General features: G+C 37.1%; 1 protein-coding gene across 1 annotated transcript in view; it reads left to right on the forward strand.

The window, feature by feature from the left end:
• Positions 1–18,031, forward strand: part of LOC149202634 (uncharacterized) — a 138,552-nt gene extending 120,521 nt beyond the window's left edge. Inside the window, exon 3 of the mRNA XM_089400017.1 lies at positions 17,659–18,031. Coding sequence (XP_089256143.1) covers positions 17,659–17,748 — 90 coding nt within the window. The 3' untranslated portion in view covers positions 17,749–18,031. The remainder of the gene's footprint in view (positions 1–17,658) is intronic.
• Positions 18,032–19,094: the final 1,063 nt, after the last annotated feature.

Below are 19,094 nucleotides of genomic sequence, written 5' to 3' on the forward strand. Positions count from 1 at the left end.
CACTGAGCATTGTATATCTTGCTTATCAGATAGCAAGGTGATTTCTGACCATAGCTCTGGTGTTCATGGTGTGATTGCCACTGCTCTTTCTGCTCTTTGCATGCAGTCATATTTTAGGGTTGTTACGAAGTGTAGATAAGTAAAGAGTGGACTGTAATCAATTTAATTAATCCGTTAAGCATCCAGGTTCTCCTTAGTGCATCAAACGAGACAATCACAACAGAATCACCTAATGGAATTGAACGAGTGCTTTAGTCTTTGAATGAAAAATAATTTAAGTTCTAGTGTTAATTCTTTCTTGCGATGATATTATGCATGCTTCTACCATTTTAACTTCACACATTGATGATTTTTTAATATGGAATCCCTGAAAAGTGTAGTGCCCACTATGGACAAACATTTAAATAAGAGAGACCATCGCTTTCTGTAATAAAAATGGCTTTTGTTGTTTTATAGTTTTGCAGCATACCTATGGTTTATTGACCTATGGTTGACTATGAGGAGAAACCACGAAAATATTTTGATGGTTTCTCTATTATTTTTCTTACTCCTTTATGGTTTCTTTATTATTTCCCTCACCCCCCACCCTTATGATCTATTATTTCTTAGGGTGGGGGATAATTCTAAAAACATAAAAACTATTATTTCCTGGTTTTTTCTCTTGGGGGTGGGCGTGGGGGTGGTGGGGAGTGTAAATAATTGAGAAACAATAAAAACTATTATTTATGAGGTTGTGGGGGTAAGAGAATAATAGAGATCATGAAAATATTTTTATGATTTCGCTATTATTTTGCCTACCCTTGACCCCTATGATCTATTATTTCTGAGTGTGGTGGGGTGGGCAGAATAATAGAAACCATCAAAAAAATATTACTTCCAAGGGTGGGGGTTACGGGGAATAATAGAGAAATCATAAAAATGTTTTCATGGTTTCTCTATTATTCCCCCCGACCCTCTCTGCCACCCTCGCCTAATCCTAATCCTCATGATTTATTATTTCGAAGTGTGGTGGGGTGGGCAGACTAATAGAGAAACCATAAAATAATATTTTTTCTAAGGTGTGGGAGGTAGGGGGGATAATAGAGGAACCATAAAAATTCTTTCATGGTTTCTCTATTACCCCCCCCACTCCACCACCCTCATTATTTAAGGTTGGGAGGTGTGGGGAATAATAGAGAAACCATAAAAAACATTTTTATGGCTTCTCTATTATTTCCCACCCTCAAAAATAATAGATCATGAAGGTGGGGGTGAGCCAAATAATAGAGAAATAAAAACATTTTTATGGCTTCTTTATTATTCCCTCTGTTGGAATTCTAACTAGGGTCGGTCTTCATGATTGTCATTGTACTTGTATCAATATGTATTTTATGTAAAAGCAAAAGAAGAAAAAATATTATTATTTCTAGCATGTTCTTCATGCTTTGTTTTGGTCAAAAGAAAATGTAAAAGAGCATGTTCTGTTGAAGAGTCTAACAATTAGGTGTAGTGTGATTTTTCGTTACTTGATAACAATTTGTGGAGTCTTTTTACTTTTTCTTGTTAGCTTAATCTTCTTCTTATTATTAATGCGTGTGTGTGTACTTCATCAAATTACTACCAAAACATAAGAACAAGAACACAAGATGTTGATTCTCTGCCAGGGCCAAAACCTCTCTTCTCTTGAGAGGAAAACCCTTTAGTAAGCTTCTCTTATTGAAGCTTCTTATTGATCAATGCCAAACCCTAGACCCCTGACTTGAATATCCTCCAAGCACAAGTCAAGTCCTTCCGACACTTTGTTTCTTTGGCACTTCCTCCTTCCGGCACTTCGACCTCCTTCCGGCACTTCGTTCTTCTCCAATTGTTGATAGACCTTGTTGCACTTGCTCTAGAAGATACACCTTTTGATAAGTCCCTTTTCTTGTGATGATCCAGTTGACCAAATGAGCTCTTTCTTCAAGGTGTAGGTGCAGACTTGATATGACTGTCCTGCAACCCTAGATTTTTGCACGTGTGGTGATTTCCTTGATATGGTAAGCTCTTTTCTTCCTTCACTTGAGTGTCCTTCTCCTTCGCTTGATTGGGAGACCTTATAGGTCTAGTTTCCTAGCTCAATTAGAGAGATATGCCAACTGTGAGTTTCTGCTGTTATGACCACAGACAGCCTTCCTTGTCCTCGCACGTGTGACTGTAGGTTTCCCTAGAAACAGTCCTTTAAGCTATGTTACCGGATCCGGCAGAGGCAGGAGGAATATTGTCAGATCCACGGATCTGAACCGGATCCGGATACGATACACCAAAAATAAGTCTAAAATACGTATTTTATAAATATACAGTTTTTGGAAACGGTAAACTTTCCCAGGATACGGATCCCGCTGGTGGCTGCCGGAAACAGTGAAATGGTCGCCGAAAAGTCAGAAAAAGCGGAATTTTTTTAGGTTTCGATTGTCGCTGTAAGTTTAGATATGCGTCCTCAGCCAGCCAAGAACGCTGTCATCAGTCAGCGGTTGTCCCCATGCTGCCGTCAGTCAGTCATTGCCCCAGCCAGCAAGGCTTAGCCATGGTGCTCAGCCACCGCCTCGTTGCTGCCCGTTGTTGCTCAGCGGACAGGTTAAAAAAAAAAATTTCAAACGTCATATAAAATACACAAGAAAATTATAATCGCTTATAACTTCCGAATCCTGGTAACATAGGAAAATTATAATCGCTTATAATACAAGACATTATAAACTTTAATGAACGTGGATGTGACGAAAATTATAATAGACTTATTGTTAATTTAAATATTTAAAGTTTAAAAAGTAAGTTTTTATTTTAATCAATTTTAAAATTTCTCTTCATGTTTAAAAAGTAAGTTTTCTAAAATAAGTTTAATAATTTGCTTAATATAAATATTATAACTAATAATTGATTTTTAAATATTTATAAATGATGCATTAATTTTATTATAATTAAATTAATAATTATTTTAAATATTTATAAATGATGCATTAATTTTATTATAATTAAACTAATAATTATTTTTAAAGTATTACATTGAATTATATATTTAAGAATTCACATATGTTTTTTATTTTTATATAAATTTAATTAATGTTTAATTAATATTAATATTAAAACTTGTACTTGACGTTTCCTTGCCGTTTCTGGATCCTGGCTTTTCAAAAAATTAGCGGATCCGTATCCGAATCCGTATCCGTATCCGGATCCGGATCTGAATCCTGGTAACTTAGCCTTTAAGATTCAATGTTCTTCCTTCCTTCGATGGTGCACTAGAGGCTCCTTTTCTTGTCTCTTTTTCACCCTTTACTTGCTCATTTTCTGTGCTGATTTCAGAGGTAAGTGAGTGCGTTTTGGTGGAGTGGACAGCCTCTATATATAGAGGACTGTCCCTCCTTTTAGGCCAACTAGAAGGCCGACTTGAGGACAGTTTTCTGGCTGACTTGTTGTGCTTGCTTCAAATGGCTTCTTTGGTGGTGTAACATGCTTGAAGGAGCTTCTTTGATGGTGCCTTTGCATAGGAGGGGGCTTGACTTTGCTTGGAGGTATTCTCTTGACCCTAATACATAATCATACATGGTGTAACATGCCTTTAAGGCCTTCAACATTTCCTTTTGACTATTTGACTCACCTATAGCACTTAACATGTGCTAGACCTATTTCAATGAGCAAGAAACTCATTGATATATATTATAAAAATAATATTTCTTTTCTTGAATAAATACAAATATCAAAAGTACATTTATGAAGACCGAACCTAGTTACATTTCCTTCAACATGTTCTTTGTGACCCTTGTAAAAGAAGTAAATTTGAATTTTTGAAAGTGTGATTTTTTTGAAGAATGTAACTAGTGTCGGTCTTCATAATTGTATTTGTCAAAAGAAAGAAAAATATTTTTTTATTGTAAAAGAAAAATGACTTATTAAAGCATGGGTTTCATGCTTGGGTCATTGGTCAATAGGTCAAAGCACCCATTGTGTGCTCTAGGATTTTTGTACTAAGTCAAAGTCAAAATCATTATGTAAAAGACCCTTCTTGGGCTCATTATGACAAAGAAAGAAAATATTTTTATGTCAAAAATTAGGTCTTGTTTCTCCTCCATCAAGTCGGCCTCCTCAATAGTCTAGTCAGCCTCATGAAGGGACACGTCCACCTTGCAGAAGACTATATATAAAGGAGCGTTTGACCTTGTGAATATCACCTACCTATCATCTATTCAATCTGTAATTCCTATTGAAAAAGGAAAGACATAAAAAGGAGAGCTATGAAAGTGTAGGACCAAAGTTTGTCAAGAAGGATTGCAGAACCAAAGTTTGCCAAGAAGGATTGCAGGACCAAAATTTTTGTTAGTATGATTGTAGGAGCCGAGGGTACAGAATGACAGAGAGGGCCGAGTTTCTTAAAGAGCTATTTGATGTTGATTCGTGAAGAAATGAACCATGGGATGTCTGATCTATATGAAAGGTTGACTTGATGGAGGGTAGTCTTGGTTAAAAGGTCTTGGATATGTCTCAACTTGATTTGATTCTACTAAAGGAAGAGTTTGACTGGGTTTTCCCCTTCATATGGGGTTTGCCCTAGCTTGGAGCTTATCTTTGGTGTTTTTGTGATCTTCTTGTTTGACATTTGTCTTGATGATGAAAATAACATAATACTAATAATGAAAATCTAATATAATCACAAGAACTTTTCAAAGTATAAGAGAAATCAAGTTTAGGAAAATCAAATTATACACTACCCTAGATTTCTCAACATGGGATCAGAGCTCAGGGCATTGGCATAAGGGTAATAAGGTCACATAGGCTTCCATACAAGAAAGAAAGGCTAATTCGCTAGGACCGAGCACCTAGAGGAAACAAGAATGAGTTCTGGGCACATTCTATTAGCCCTTACCATAGTCACTAGGCCGCAAGCCTGTGCAAGGAGTGCAAGGGGTTTTGGGGAACCCAGAGGCTCTATTTCAAGAATTTGAAAGGCCAAATCAATAGTCCTAACTAGGCCAAATATCTTGGAGGAAATAATGAAGTCCTGTACGGAGGTGATAAAGTCTGAAATCACCATTAAAAGGGTTTAAATTTTGGTGCCATCTCGGAGACCTAAAAGTTTAGAACCTTGGGCATAATGGTGAATGACCAAACTCCATTTGTGAGGACGAGCATTATTCCTATTGACCAACGAAGTGTTTCTAACAGAGACTGAATTAATTAATGAAGTTGTAGGCCTAGTTGGAAGGGAGCCAAGACTCCTTCTATAAACTTGGGCATAAATATATTTTGGAAGGCCTGAATTGAAGCCTCCCTCACCTACAAAAGTGTCAAAGACCTGTGCACATAAAGGACTCAAGAACAAATCTACAAAATTGATCTATCATCGAGTTTTAGTCCCCATTCTTGGAGTAAAAACACTATTCCATACTAGTGCTGTACATTGGTGTAAAATCCGGGAAGAATGCAGATCATGCATATAAAGGAAGGCCGAATCATCACAGTTTAATAATAGCCGACCCAAGGAATCAAAGGAAATTTTCAGTGGTTGCCTATTCCTGTAATCAAAGTAGTGTTGTAGCAACTTTTACATCCTACAACAAATATTGAGAAGACGCAGTCTATATCAGTATGAGGAAAAAGTTTATTTGAAGACTTGTGGTAGCTCATTCTTGGAAGCCTCTACTACAGTGAAGAAAGGGCATCTAGCACTTCGAGACCAACTTGAAGTCCTCATCTAAATCAAGTAAGTATTACTCTTTATTTTTTAGTCATCTAACAATATGTCTTCATTTTGCAAGGAGAGCAATAAGCTCAATAGAACATCAATCTTTCAATCATGAAAGGCAAAGGTATGTAATCTTGAGGTATGTATAGCATGTCTATTTGTTAAGAGTCTAACCTTTTAGGGTTTAATTGCTTGTATGATCCTAGGGTTTGAAAGTTATTATTGTATCTGGTGATTGTAAACTCTAGATAGTCTATATGAAAACCCTCACCATATTTCTTAGAAACCCTATTCCATAATAGGGCTTGCAAGTCGTCCAAGATATATGGCATCCTTAGCAAGAATGAAATTGAATGGTGTCTAGGTTTTGTACTCAAAATTCATCTTCTAAAAACCTTAGATCATAGTCTTGTACATGTATACTTTTGAAGGTACTTGTCAAGAAAATGTTGCAAGTATATTCTAAAAAGAAGGATTGTGGCTAGATTCAGAGGGAGCCCTTCTATAAAGGAAACCCTACAAGGTTTGTAAAAGAAGCAACTCAAGATATGTTCAAGATCACATGATTTGTAGCTAAGTCTTCTTCATTTAAAAAGTACGATCATTCTGAATTACTAACTCTCATGTCTAGGGTTTTGAATCATCAAGATTCTTATTTAGGGTGATTAATATTTGGATTAAATCAACCCTTACTATACCATTTGTAATATTCCTAGGGAATATTTACAGTAAATAACAAAGCAAACATAGACATAAAAACCATGAAAATCAAACACATGAATCAGTCCATGAAATTGCACCAAAAACTGCTTTGCTGAGCCATTTTATTATAATATGAAGAGGGTACAATGAGGTGCTAGAAAGAGTGCACCTAGGCTTGCTCAAGGCAAGCTAGCTAAGCCCAAATGAACAATAAGAAGTCCCTCCAAAATCTGATGCGGCTCTTTCCTTGCTTTGCGCTGAAACTGCCAAGAAATATGCTGTTGGCTGTGAAGAACTGTTGTTAGGGCCTCCTTTGGTGCTCAGAAAATCCCGGGAAATTAACCCCAAGATCTCCACCAAAAACCCACAAAAACCCACGAAGGAATTGGCTAAATTTTGACCTCTGAATTTTGGCCCAAATTTCCCCTAGCTCCACTTGTTGCTGGTTGAGTTGGGACCCCTGTTTGACCCCACAAATCTGCCCAGAAAATTCTACAATTTTAGATATGAGATCCTTGTCAAAATCCTGGAAAAACCCAGAAAGGGTTTCCCTTGGTTCCAGCCTTCAAAATTTGACCCTTCACAGTTTGGTCCTCCACCAAATTTGAATTTTGTTATTGTGGCTGCTCCTATCAATCTCTGCTCTCCAAACTACAACAATCCTCCTCCAATGGCCCTCCAAATGAAATCCCAACAACTCAACTCCTAAATCCTTCTCTCAAGCCTCCCCACAATCAACTCCACCAATGTCTGTGTAGTCCTGGGAAAAGTCTACATAGGCCCAACCAAATAAATTTGTCTTGCTGAGAAGGGCACTCTCAACTCCCGTAAATTCTCTTCCTTCACCTGCAATTTGGACAAGGAATTGCCCAGTAATGGTATAGCCTCTAATTTTAGTACCCCACTTCACCCAAGAGCTATGTGGTTCTTCTTCTGCATCCAGGCTGAAGCCGAGGCAAGTCGTACCACCTGAGACTGGTCCCCCAAGTCTTAATAAAGTCGTGACAATACCTCCCTAGGGTGGCACTCGTGGTCTACTAAAGAAGAGGGTGAGATTTCCTCTTTGAAACCTATGGTGCTAAACAACACCTGTGACTTAGCTGAACAACTAGAGCAACAATGGGTAAATGTCAAATTATCAAAAGGTTCCCAATGCTTCCTTCAACCCTCTATTTATAATGGTTGCCTCACCTTTCCTTGTGGGTCCCTCATCCAAATATTTCAACCTCCTTTCCACAAAATCGATTTTTCCTCCAAGGTGTGCGTATTCCATGAGGGGTGGCCCCCACATTCCACTAATATTGAAGTTTATGATTTCTCCTAAGTCCCATGTACCAAAAATGTCTCGAATGCTCAGATTACAAAATTGTGCTATGCTTAGCACTTCCCCAATAAACTTAGTTAATCCTGTTAAATAAAAAAATCAAAATTGGGGATATCACACCATCTATCTTTTGTTCACTTTGGTAAAACCCTAGCCTTTAGGGGTCACTGTAAAACCCTAACCTTTTGATGCTTAGGGTATGTTGATGTTAATGATGAAGCCCTAGTCTTCTTAGGGTTTGTTGATAAAGTTTAGATCACATGATGAAATCCTACTCTCTTGATGTTTAAGGTTTTCGTAATGTTATAATAAAATCCTAGTCTTTTAGGGTTTGTTATCGATGTCTAGGATATATGATGAAACCCTAGATTTTTAGGGTTTGCTAAAATAGGGTTTATGATAAAACCCTTGTAGTTAATGTAAAAGCCTAGGAATGAAACCCTAGGTGTATGTATTTCCGCATGATTGAAACCCTAGCTTGGTCAAATTTGTTGAATATCTAACATTGAAATTTTTATGTTTGAATCTAGGGTTTATAGCAAAAACCCTAGTAGAGATTGATATGAGATTCTAGGGCATGATAATGAAACTCTAGATGTAAAATGCTTTCGCTATGATTAAATTTAGTTACTAATATCTAAAGTTTAGTTTTTGTTGAAGAATCTAAGGTTTGTGACAAAACCCTAGCATAAATTGCTGTGAAAGTCTATGGCATGATAAGTGTAGCCCTTGCTGGTAAACCTAACTAGGTTTAGGTTTTGCTTTCTAAAATCTGATTAATTATGCTCCCATTGTATCGACATGCCTATATTGATAAAGTTGACTTCATGCTCTATATTTGTGCTTGGTTGAACTTGTTGAAGATTTGCAGGTACATAGTCTTTAAGGTGTTGAAGATGCTTACCTACCTCACACTTGTTGATGACTTGGTAATGATGATTAAGCATGATGGAAAGAGGGAGCTGTGAGAACCTTAATGACATTAAAGCTTGATAGATGACCTTGTTACCATAATGATAATGTTTTGGAAGGTCTAAGTTCTCCGGTTAAATGATGATATGAAAGAAAGAACCTGTGTGGCTGGAAGAATAAAATTGTTGATGGACTTGTCCCCTAGTTGAGAAGCGATTTGGATAAAGCAAAGTGCATATCTCCCTAGCTGAGAGGGAGCTTGGTTAAAAAGTGAATCTCCTTTAGTTGATAACTTGATGTAAAGACCATAAGGATGTTTGAGATCGAAGAATAGCTAAAGCACTACAAACGGTTATTTATGACTAAAGAAGCTGTGAGCAAGATGATTTGAAGAAGTGTTGAGGCTGAATTTGGTGCTGCTGAAGAAGTTAAAGAAGAAAGCTTTCGACAAGATGTGTTTGATAATATGATGATGATCTAAACAACATCAAAATGATTGAGGATCTCGAAGGTTTGTGCTACACACACACACACACACACACACACACACATATATATATATTGAAAATTTATTACTAATTGGGGTTGTGATCTCTTCATAAGAAGGTTGAATATTTTGAAGCATGCTTGGACTAGTGGATATATCTGATTTAGTTGATAGGGAGAGATGAAGCATCTTGGGGCAACAAGATGCTTGGGAGGACATTTGGCCGGCCTGTGATGATGTCTAGATCCCGAAGTAGGGAGGGTATCATTGGTCTTGTGGAGCTCCAACCTTGGATATGATACCTAGATCCCTGGGTTGGTGTTAGAGTTGAAGCTTGATGGTACCTATAGTGGCTAAAGCTTGGAACACACCTTAGTCCCAACCGATTAGATACCTTGGTCAAGTATCTAATTTGTAGCACTGCGTGTGCTATGACTCTTCGTAGAACATATCATTTTGAGTTCATCTATGTACCTATGTATATATGTAATTATGAATACCTCCCTAGTTAAGAGGGAGTGTTGAAGATGGTAACTAGTGTTGGTTTTCATAATTGTATTTGTCAAAAGAAAGATTTTTTTTTTTTGTTTATTATAAAAGAAAATTGACTTATTAAAGCATGGGTTTCATGCTCGGGTCATTGGTCAATAGGTCAAAGCACCCAATGTGTGCTCTAGGATTTTTATACTAAGTCAAAGTCAAAATCATTATGTAAAAACCCTTCTTGGGCTCATTGTAACAAAGAAAGAAAATATTTTTATGTCAAAAATTAGGTCTTCTTTCTCCTCCATCAAGTGGGCCTTGCCTCATATCAAGTCGACCTCCTCAACAGTGTAGTCGACCTCATGAAGGGACACGCCCACCTTGCAGAAGACTATATATAAAGGAGCATTCGACCATGTGAAGATCACCTACCTATCATCTATTCACTTTGTAATTCCTATTGAAAAAGGAAAGACATAAAAAGGAGATCTATGAAAGTGCAAGACCGAAGTTTGTCAAGAAGGATTGCAGAACCAAAGTTTGCCAAGAAGGATTGTGGGACCAAAATTTTTGCTAGTATGATTGCAGGAGCCGAGGATACAGAATGACAGAGAAGGCCGAGTTTCTTGAAGAGCTATTCGATGTTGATTCGTGAATAAATGAACCATGGGATGTCTGATCTATATGAAAGGTTGACTTGATGGAGGGTAGTCTTGGTCAAAAGGTCTTGGATATGTCTCAACTTGATTTGAGTCTGCTAAAGGAAGAGTTTGACTGGGTTTTCCCCTTCATAGGGGTTTTGTCCTGGCTTGGAGCCTATCTCTGGTTTTTTTGTGATCTTCTTGTTTGGCATTTGTCTTGATGATGAAAAGAACATAATAATAATGATGAAAATCTAATATAATCGCAAGAACTTGTCAAAGTATAAGAGAAATCAAGTTTAGGAAAATCAAATTATATACTCCCCTAAATTTCTCAACACATTTGTCCCTCCAATTTGCCAAGTTGGCCCTCCAAGCATCAAGTCGGATTTTCCCTTAGAGGCACCTTTTCGGATGAGGCAACCACTATATATTGGCATCATTACTGCACCACTTGGCAAGCAATTTGGTGGTCATCTATGGAAGAAGAATTCAGATGTCTGAGGCATATTTTTTGTGGTATACAAGCTTATTGAGGTACTACTTTTCTATGATAATGAGAGTTATAGGAGGACCTTTATCTATGAAGAATGCGAGCTATCTGAGGCAACGAAATTACAGACCCTCAGGAAATGAAATTGCAGACCTTGAGGCAGTGAAATTACAGACCTTGAGGCAATGAAATTGCAGATCCTAAGGCAGCCAAGTTACAGAACATGAGGCAGCGAAGTTACAGACCATGAGGCAACAAAGTTAAAGAATATGAGGCAGGAAGTTTAAGGTCTCTGAGGCAACAAATTAAAGGCTTCTGAAGCAATGAGATTATGGATAGTTTGAGGCACCTTATCTCTGTGGTATAAGATTAAGCATGTGACTTCTTGTGGACTGTTGAAGGCTATTGCCTCATGGAGGGCTGACTTGGCACTTGGATATTTGGTCTACTGGTCTGGTGAGATATGACTTGGATTTCTCTTGTTGGCAAAGATTCTATAAGGATTGTTGGGTTTTCCCCTTGTGGGTTTTGCCCTGGCCACTAGCCTAATTGATGGTGTCTCGTTTTGTGTGTGTATTGTACTTGTATAATTGCTTGATGACCTAATTGGATGAAGTAAATGCTAAATGAAAACATAAATTACGGTCACAAGTAATTATCATGTTCATAAATTCATCATTGTAATTGAATTTCCAACATGGTATTAGAGCTAGTTGAAGAACAAGTTCTATCTAGGCTGAGTTTGAAGAGCTACTGAGTTCCTAAGGAGAAATTCTGGTAAATACTGTGATTAGGCCAAGGTAATCACAGGCCTAGTAGAGAGGGTCGAGACCTTTACGAAGACTAGAAATGCAGGACGAGTCTAGGACAAGAATTCTTGAAGGGCAACGAGGGGTTTACAGAGGCAAAGAAAGGGTATAACCGCAACAAACAAAGTCTATATACTAGATTGAGCTTCGAACCTTACTCTCTGAAGTGTGACCAGTAGTTCAAACCTATTCAAGATATGCAATTCATCCAAGTTCTGTAATGAAAAGTACTGAAGTTTATTATCTCTGTGATTATATGAAGATTTCTTAGTGATCTGAAAATTCTAAGGCTATGGAAGAGGTCCTATTGGAAATCTATAGAAGCCTGACTTTATTGTTGACTTGACACTTTCATACTGCTGGTTTTAACCTATTAAATCAGACTGAATTATGTCTCTGTGGCATTGCTCAAGTATGATGAGGATTATTATTGCAATGATTATTGTAATTTCAGAAAAGATCTCCCTTGAGAGCAATCAAAGAATGATGGGCGACCCAGTTAAGAACCATTAAGAGTCTGCAAATAAAAGGGTCATTACAATGCTTTGGAATCTCAACAAAAGGTCTGCTATATCTGAAGACGTCACTTGTGAAATCTTAAGCTTTGAAGATCAATGTCTCCCTTATTGAAGTCCTACATAACTAAGTGTTGGCATGTTGACGTTGTAAGAGGGTTTCTTAGATCTGTTGAAAAAGTGTAACTAGGTTCGGTCTTCATAATGACATGTAATTATGATTTTATGTAAAGAGATGTAAATAAGAAAAATGAAATTATTATATGGACTTGCTTCATGGGTTTCATGAGCAAGGGATTTTATTTTTGACTCAATACTCCCATTGAGAGTCTTTAGGGTTTATTCATCTAGTCATAAAAGAGTCATTGTCATGTAAATGAAGTCATGTTACACTTGGCAAAAAATCAATATTGTCTATGTGAAGTATCCTCCAAGAACTTGTCACCAAACCCCTTCAAGTCGGCCTACAAACTATAAGGAAGCTGCAAGATGAAGTCGGCCTAAACTCCCGCTGTCAAGTTGGTCTAAAGGGCAGCGAAGAAGGGTATATATATCACTACTCGGCCTCATTTGGAGATACACAATTCGTACAAGCATTCACTGGAAAAGTGCAAAGTAGAAGGTAGAAGAAAGATGACTAAAAGGAGGACGAAGAAGAAGCAGCAAAAGGGTAGGACAAAGATTCTTTTGGGTCATCATCTACTGGGTACAACGAAGATTCTTTTGGGAAGTGTGAAGTCTGGGCAGCAAGATCTTCTGGGAAGTGTGAAGTTTGAGCTATAGAATCTTCTGGGCAGTGTGAAGTCTGGGCAGGAGATTCTTCTGGGAAGTACGATGTTTGGGTAGCAGATTCTTCTGGGGCAACAAGAGAGAAACTCGACTAAGTGATCAAAGTAGAGGCCGAGGTTCTCTCTGGAAGAACTAGAGACTGAGATTCTGTAGGGAAGTAGTGAAGGTGCAGTACAACGAGATAGAGACTGAGTTTCTCTAGGATGAAAGACAGAAAGGGAGAAGCAGATCAAGGTGGGTGACAAGTTTCTTAGAAGGATACTATAGTCAAGGGTTTAATGTCATGGTCTTGGTACTTATCAATTGAAGATCTAGAAGAAGAATTTTATCGGGTTTTCCTCTCAAGAGGTGAGAGGTTTTGGCCCTGGCTGGAGAAGTCAATATTTTGTGTCACTTGTCTTGATGAAAAAGAACACGCTAACAAGCTAACAAAGTGAAAGATCATAAGTAAAAGAAGAACAAGCATATCACAAGCAATTATCAAGCAGAGAAATTTTTAACATTGGATGCCCTAGATTTCTCAACAAGATCATGGCAAACATTGGATGACTATTGAAATCTAAAGTTCAAGATTGAAACCCTAGCTAATCAATTGTAACAAGACAAAATGGATTGAAAAAGAAAACCTAGTAAACCCTTGAATCGATCTGTAGAGAAGCTTGTTGTGATGATCTGGATTATGATCTCTCTGTGAGAAAGGTCGAGTGCTTGTGGGAGACCAAAGATCTGTAACTAACATCTGAGCCCACTATTGTTGTATCTCTATGGTCCGAGTTTGTATATCTGAAGTTTGAAGGTTATTCTACATACAAACACTGAGCCTCCTTGCTGTGTCAAAGCAAGATCTCTGTGGAAAATATAAATAAGAGTCCTATGATCAGAACTAAATCCAAGATCCGTGAACCAAGGCATGGTGTGAATCTATGGCATCCATCTTCTTCTCTAAAAAGGATCAAGTTTGTCTCTATAAGTATAATATGAAATTCTACAACGAGCTAATCTATATCTCTTTGGAGGAGCCTGAAGAAATTGTGATTTGACACCATATTCAAAGGAAGAAAAGGAGGACAGCTAAGGTTGAAGTATTACTTCTCATACTCTGCAATTTAAGAGGTACGCATAATCTTTTTTTTATATCTAGGATAGCAGAAATCTAGAATATAAGTTCATTTCAGAATTCATCAGAAATTAGTCTACTGGATTGTGTCCTCTCGCTCACAAAGACATAATCGATATAGTAGATATTGCTCCTTTACTTGTACATGAAGATTAAGTTTTCAGCTCCATCTCATGAATAGAAGGTATGCCAATGACACAATTCTAGGGTTTGTAGCCAACACATTAGTATGCTTGTAGAACTTGCAAATATGGAATATTCTAGGTTTTGAAGATTTTGGATCTTGAAGCATCTAGGGTTTATAAACCCTAGCAAAAGTATGAACTAAGAAAACCCTAGGATTAATCATTTCCACCGTAAGAAGAATCCCTAGCTCTTGTGAATGACAAAAATGACATCATGTTGATGTGAGGACAAAAATGGTGAAAATTACAAAAGGTCCAAGATTAAGAGGGAGTTGACTCTTTTCAAAAAGATAAGTACTCTGCATCTCCTTTCTTTGATTACTACTGTTGCTATTGTGGATAGTCTCTTGTCTATGTACTTTGCTTAATTGTATTTATTCTTCTATAGCCTCCTAATAAAGTTTGCAGGTCAATGATAAGAGTTGTCTTGGCTTTTGCAACAAGATAAAGGAAATGGAAGAACGTAGTAAATCAAGAGGGTGTTCTTGAATACAGGAGGAGCAGGCAGTTTGAAATATGCAATATATAGCATGCACTAGATGGCAACATGAAAGCAAGAAGGTTCTCCCAGTAAGATGAAGAGGATCATGATAAGATGTTTCTCTCAGTTGGAAGAGTTACCCATGGATTTTGAGAACACCTCACGATTGAAGAAGACCTCGTAGCTAGAGATTAATTGAGAGTAAGAATGATCTTAATGATTTGATTTTTGACGATAGGACTCTTGTGTCAGAGGAAAAGATGTTGCCTTCAGAGGGAGTTGGGAGCAAATCTCAACATGAAGAATCTTGGATTGATACACTACTTGACACTTAAGGATGGCAGCGTTGACGATGAAAGAAGTACTATTGGTTGTTGTCTCTGCTTGGGATTTGCTATGGTTTCTTGGAAAAGGATGAAGCAAGATTATGTTACACTGTGCATTGTAGAGGAAGAAGATATGATAGTCTATGCTGTTAGTTGTGAAGAAGTTTGGCTCCGAAAGATGTTTAATGAACTGTTTGATGGTGTGTTGGATTCGACCGTGATACCTTGTAATAAGTTGTATGAAGATTGACAAAAAAACTTGGTCTCTCATGAAAGGTCAAAGCACATTATGATTCAAGATGTGATGCAGATAGGAATCGATAGATTACAACAGATCTCCACGGTTGAACAGGTAGTTGATGTAAGGGAAGTATCAGTGCATCCAAGACAAACTTGGGCTTGTGGACTTCTCCTCCCAAGTCGAGAGTGAGCGAGGTTGGACACCTAGTCCCCCCTGTGTCATGTACTGTGGCTAGGACTAAAAATTGTAAGTCAAGTACATGGACATGGATAGGGAGAATGGTGGATTGGATAAGCATCTTGGATAGACATTCAAGTCATGCACTGTGGCCAGGACTAACAACCGTAAGTCAAGTACATGGACTCGGTTAAAGAGTGGTCTGATGGGCTGACATTTTCTTGTGACAAGTAGGAAATGGTCCTGTGGAGGACATACTATGGTGAACTTAGGTGGAGTATGTGCCTCAGAGAGGCAGTGTGGTGTCCTATTGAATGCCTCCTAGCATTGTGCTTTGATCTAGTGAAGAAATGGAACTTACTTGTCAAAGCCTTGGTAATTTGACAATTCTGGTTATGATGATGTTATCATCAATTATGCTTATCAATCTGGATCTCTTCTTATAGAAGTCTTCAACTTGAGAATATCGTGATGAGTCATTATGAACACATCCCTAGTTAAGAGGGAGTGTTGGAATTGTAACCATGGTCAGTCTCCATAATTGTTATTGTACTTATATCAATATTTATTATATGTAAAAACAAAAGAAGAAAAATTATTATCATTTTCTAGCATGTTCATGCTTTGTTTTGGTCAAAAGAAGATGTAAAAGGGCATGTTCTTTATGACCCTTGTAAAAGAAGTAAATTTGAATTTTTGAAAGTGTCATTTGTCCCTCCAATTTGCCAAGTCGGCCCTCCAAGGAACAAGTTGGCTCTAGCCTCTGCCCTTAGAGGCACCTTTTCAGATGAGACAACCACTATATATTGGCATCATTACTCCACCATTTGGCAAGCAATTTGGTGGTCATCTGTGGAAGAAGAATTCGGATTTCTGAGGCATATTTTCTGTGGTTACAAGCTTATTGAGGCACTACTTTTCTGTGAGAATGCGAGCTACAGGAAGCCCTTTATCTCTGAAGAATGCGAGTTATCCGAGGCAGCGAAATTGCAGACCCTGAGGCAGTGAAGTTAAAGAATCTGTGGCAGCAAGTTTAAGGTCTCCGAGGCAGCGAATTCACGGCTTCTGAAGCAGTGGGATTATGGACAGTTTGAGGCATCTTATCTCTGTGGTATAAGATCAGGCATGTGACTTCTTGTGGACTGTTGAAGGTGATAGCCTCATGGAGGGCTGACTTGGCACTTGGATATTTTGTGTACTGGTCTGGTGAGATATGACTCGGATTTCTCTTGTTGGCAAAGATTCTATAAGGAAAAGATTGCTGGGTTTTCCTTTTGTGGGTTTTGCCCTGGCCACTGGCCTAATTTGTGGTGTCCCTTGTCTTTTCGTGTATTGTACTTGTATAAATGCTTGATGACCTAATTGGATGAAGTAAATGCTAAATGAAAACATATGTAACAGTCACAAGTCATTATCATGTTCAGAAATTCTTCACTGTAATTGAATTTCCAACACCCTTCACCATTTTTATTGTTTCTCTATTATTTCCCTCACCCCCCAACATTTTTATGGTTTGTCTTTTATTCTCCACCCTCGGAAATAATAGATCAGTGGGGGGTGAGTGAAATAATAGAGAAACCATAAAAACATTTTTATGGTTTCTCTATTATTTCCTCAACTGTTTTTATGGTTTCTCTATTATTCCCCATCCCACTTTAAGGGTGAGGGAATAATAGAGACCATGAAAATATTTTTATGGTTTCTCTATTTTTTTTCTCCCACAGTTTTTATGGTTTCTCTATTATTTCCCTCACCCTCTACCCATCTCTACATTACACCTATGAAATTTTACATGACAACTTTTGATATATTGAACAGTAAACTGCCACCTTCATCTTTGATGGCAACTTTTGAGGTATTGAATAGTAAACTGCCACCTCCATCTTTGATCACTCTTCGCTATGCAGGACAAAAAGACATGACTAATTTTAGACCAAGTCTCTCTTAAGAAACCGACCTGGCACTGCTTATTCATCCTTATGCCATTAACCGTCCTCAGTGTGGGGGAGACTGATATGCAGTTATTTTTGATATTTCATTATCAAGTCTATGCATGTGTGGAGCATTTATAACACTATATGATCATACGTCAATTACATAAATTGTTCTCGTGTTATCGCAATACATTGTTCTTTATAAAATGTTCAAGATGCAGATATTGTTTGTTTGGATTAATGCGAGTAATTTAGAATTTTAATAGAAATTTATTATTCAAATTTAGTTGAAATTACCGTTGATAAAGCGTTTGATCTGATACCAATTTGGTGCTTTCTTCGAGCAGCGCTCTTATGTGGTATATCCACCAGAAGGACCTCGCCCACCTTCTCCGGAAGAGATACGAGAATTGGCACGAAAGAACAAATTTCGCTGAACTTTTATCCTTATCACGATTAAAATATATATATATATATATATTAAACAATTTCTTCTGTATTTATGAAAGAGCTTATTTTTCTCTTTATCACTTCATAAGCACATTGGATTTATTGATAGAATCTTGTCCGAGCTGTTGCTGGTTATATAAAAGTAACTTATAACATTGTAGAGACAAAATAATATATAGGTTAGAATGTGATTGCTGCCTACGATAAGACAATATTTGAGAATTGCTCGTGGTAATAAATGTAATTCAAAATCAGCTCTAGATTGATTTATTTTTTAGTGTTCATTTATGTTGAGATTTGCTCGTGGTAATAAATGTAATTCAAAATCAGCTCTAGATTGATTTATTTTTTAGTGCTTATTTATGATATAGTTTAAGGGTCACATTCAAGTTGATGGTAAAATTTAAATTATGCTGACTTATGAGGTGTAGATCAGTTGGTTTGAGCAGGGTTTAGGTTTCATCAGGGTTCATGTTCAAACCTCATGGGGAGGGGTTGAGGATGGAAGCTATTTTTGGGGGAACAAAACTGTCCCATGGAACGTCCAAGCTCGATTGAGCTTCGAACAATCCTAATGATAGCATCCCACTAGTGGGTAGGTAGTTCTTTCATCCCATAGATGGGTTGGCCACAACCTTAACTCAACCTAATTTAAAAAAAATTATGCTAAGTTATAAATTTTGGAATTTCAATATTGGAATTCCATTTTTTTTATTGGAGTGGTAGCTTGAAATTTGATGTACCTGAAAATATGGTGAGCAATTTTCTTTTGATGATGAATGGAAGTTAAAGAGTGAGTCAATAGTTATATTTAATGCCTAGGTTTTAGAGTTGTAATACTACAATTACATTTATTTTCCTAAAATTAACTTGAAATTTGACACATCTCAATATGGTTGATAGACAATTTTCTTATAATGGTATTGAATGCATTAGTTAGTGTTATCTATATATTAAATTTGAAGATTACAATTTGATTTCTAACAATCTTTTATTGATTTTATTTTTTTTATATAACAATTTGGAATTTTCTTATGGTAAATGTATTTCAGACTAAGATTTGAATTTTTATTTTTTTTTATTTTTCAGTGTTTATATATGATGTAACTCTAGGGTCACATTCAAGTTGGTTAAATTTACATGACACCAAGCCAAATATAATTTTTAAAGTATCAATAGTACTATTTTGTTCTTTCCTAAAGTAGTAACTCAAAATTTGATGTACTTAAATATGGTAGATTTTTTTCTTATAATGCTGATTGGGAGGTAAAGAATGAATTAACAATAGGATCAAGTGCATTTATGTTGCCATTTGTTAGTGTCATCTATGTTT

Source organism: Pinus tabuliformis, chromosome 2_1 (assembly GCF_031772625.1).
Source record: "Pinus tabuliformis cultivar Carrire ecotype Pingquan chromosome 2_1, CPIR1, whole genome shotgun sequence".
NCBI lineage: Eukaryota > Viridiplantae > Streptophyta > Pinopsida > Pinales > Pinaceae > Pinus > Pinus tabuliformis.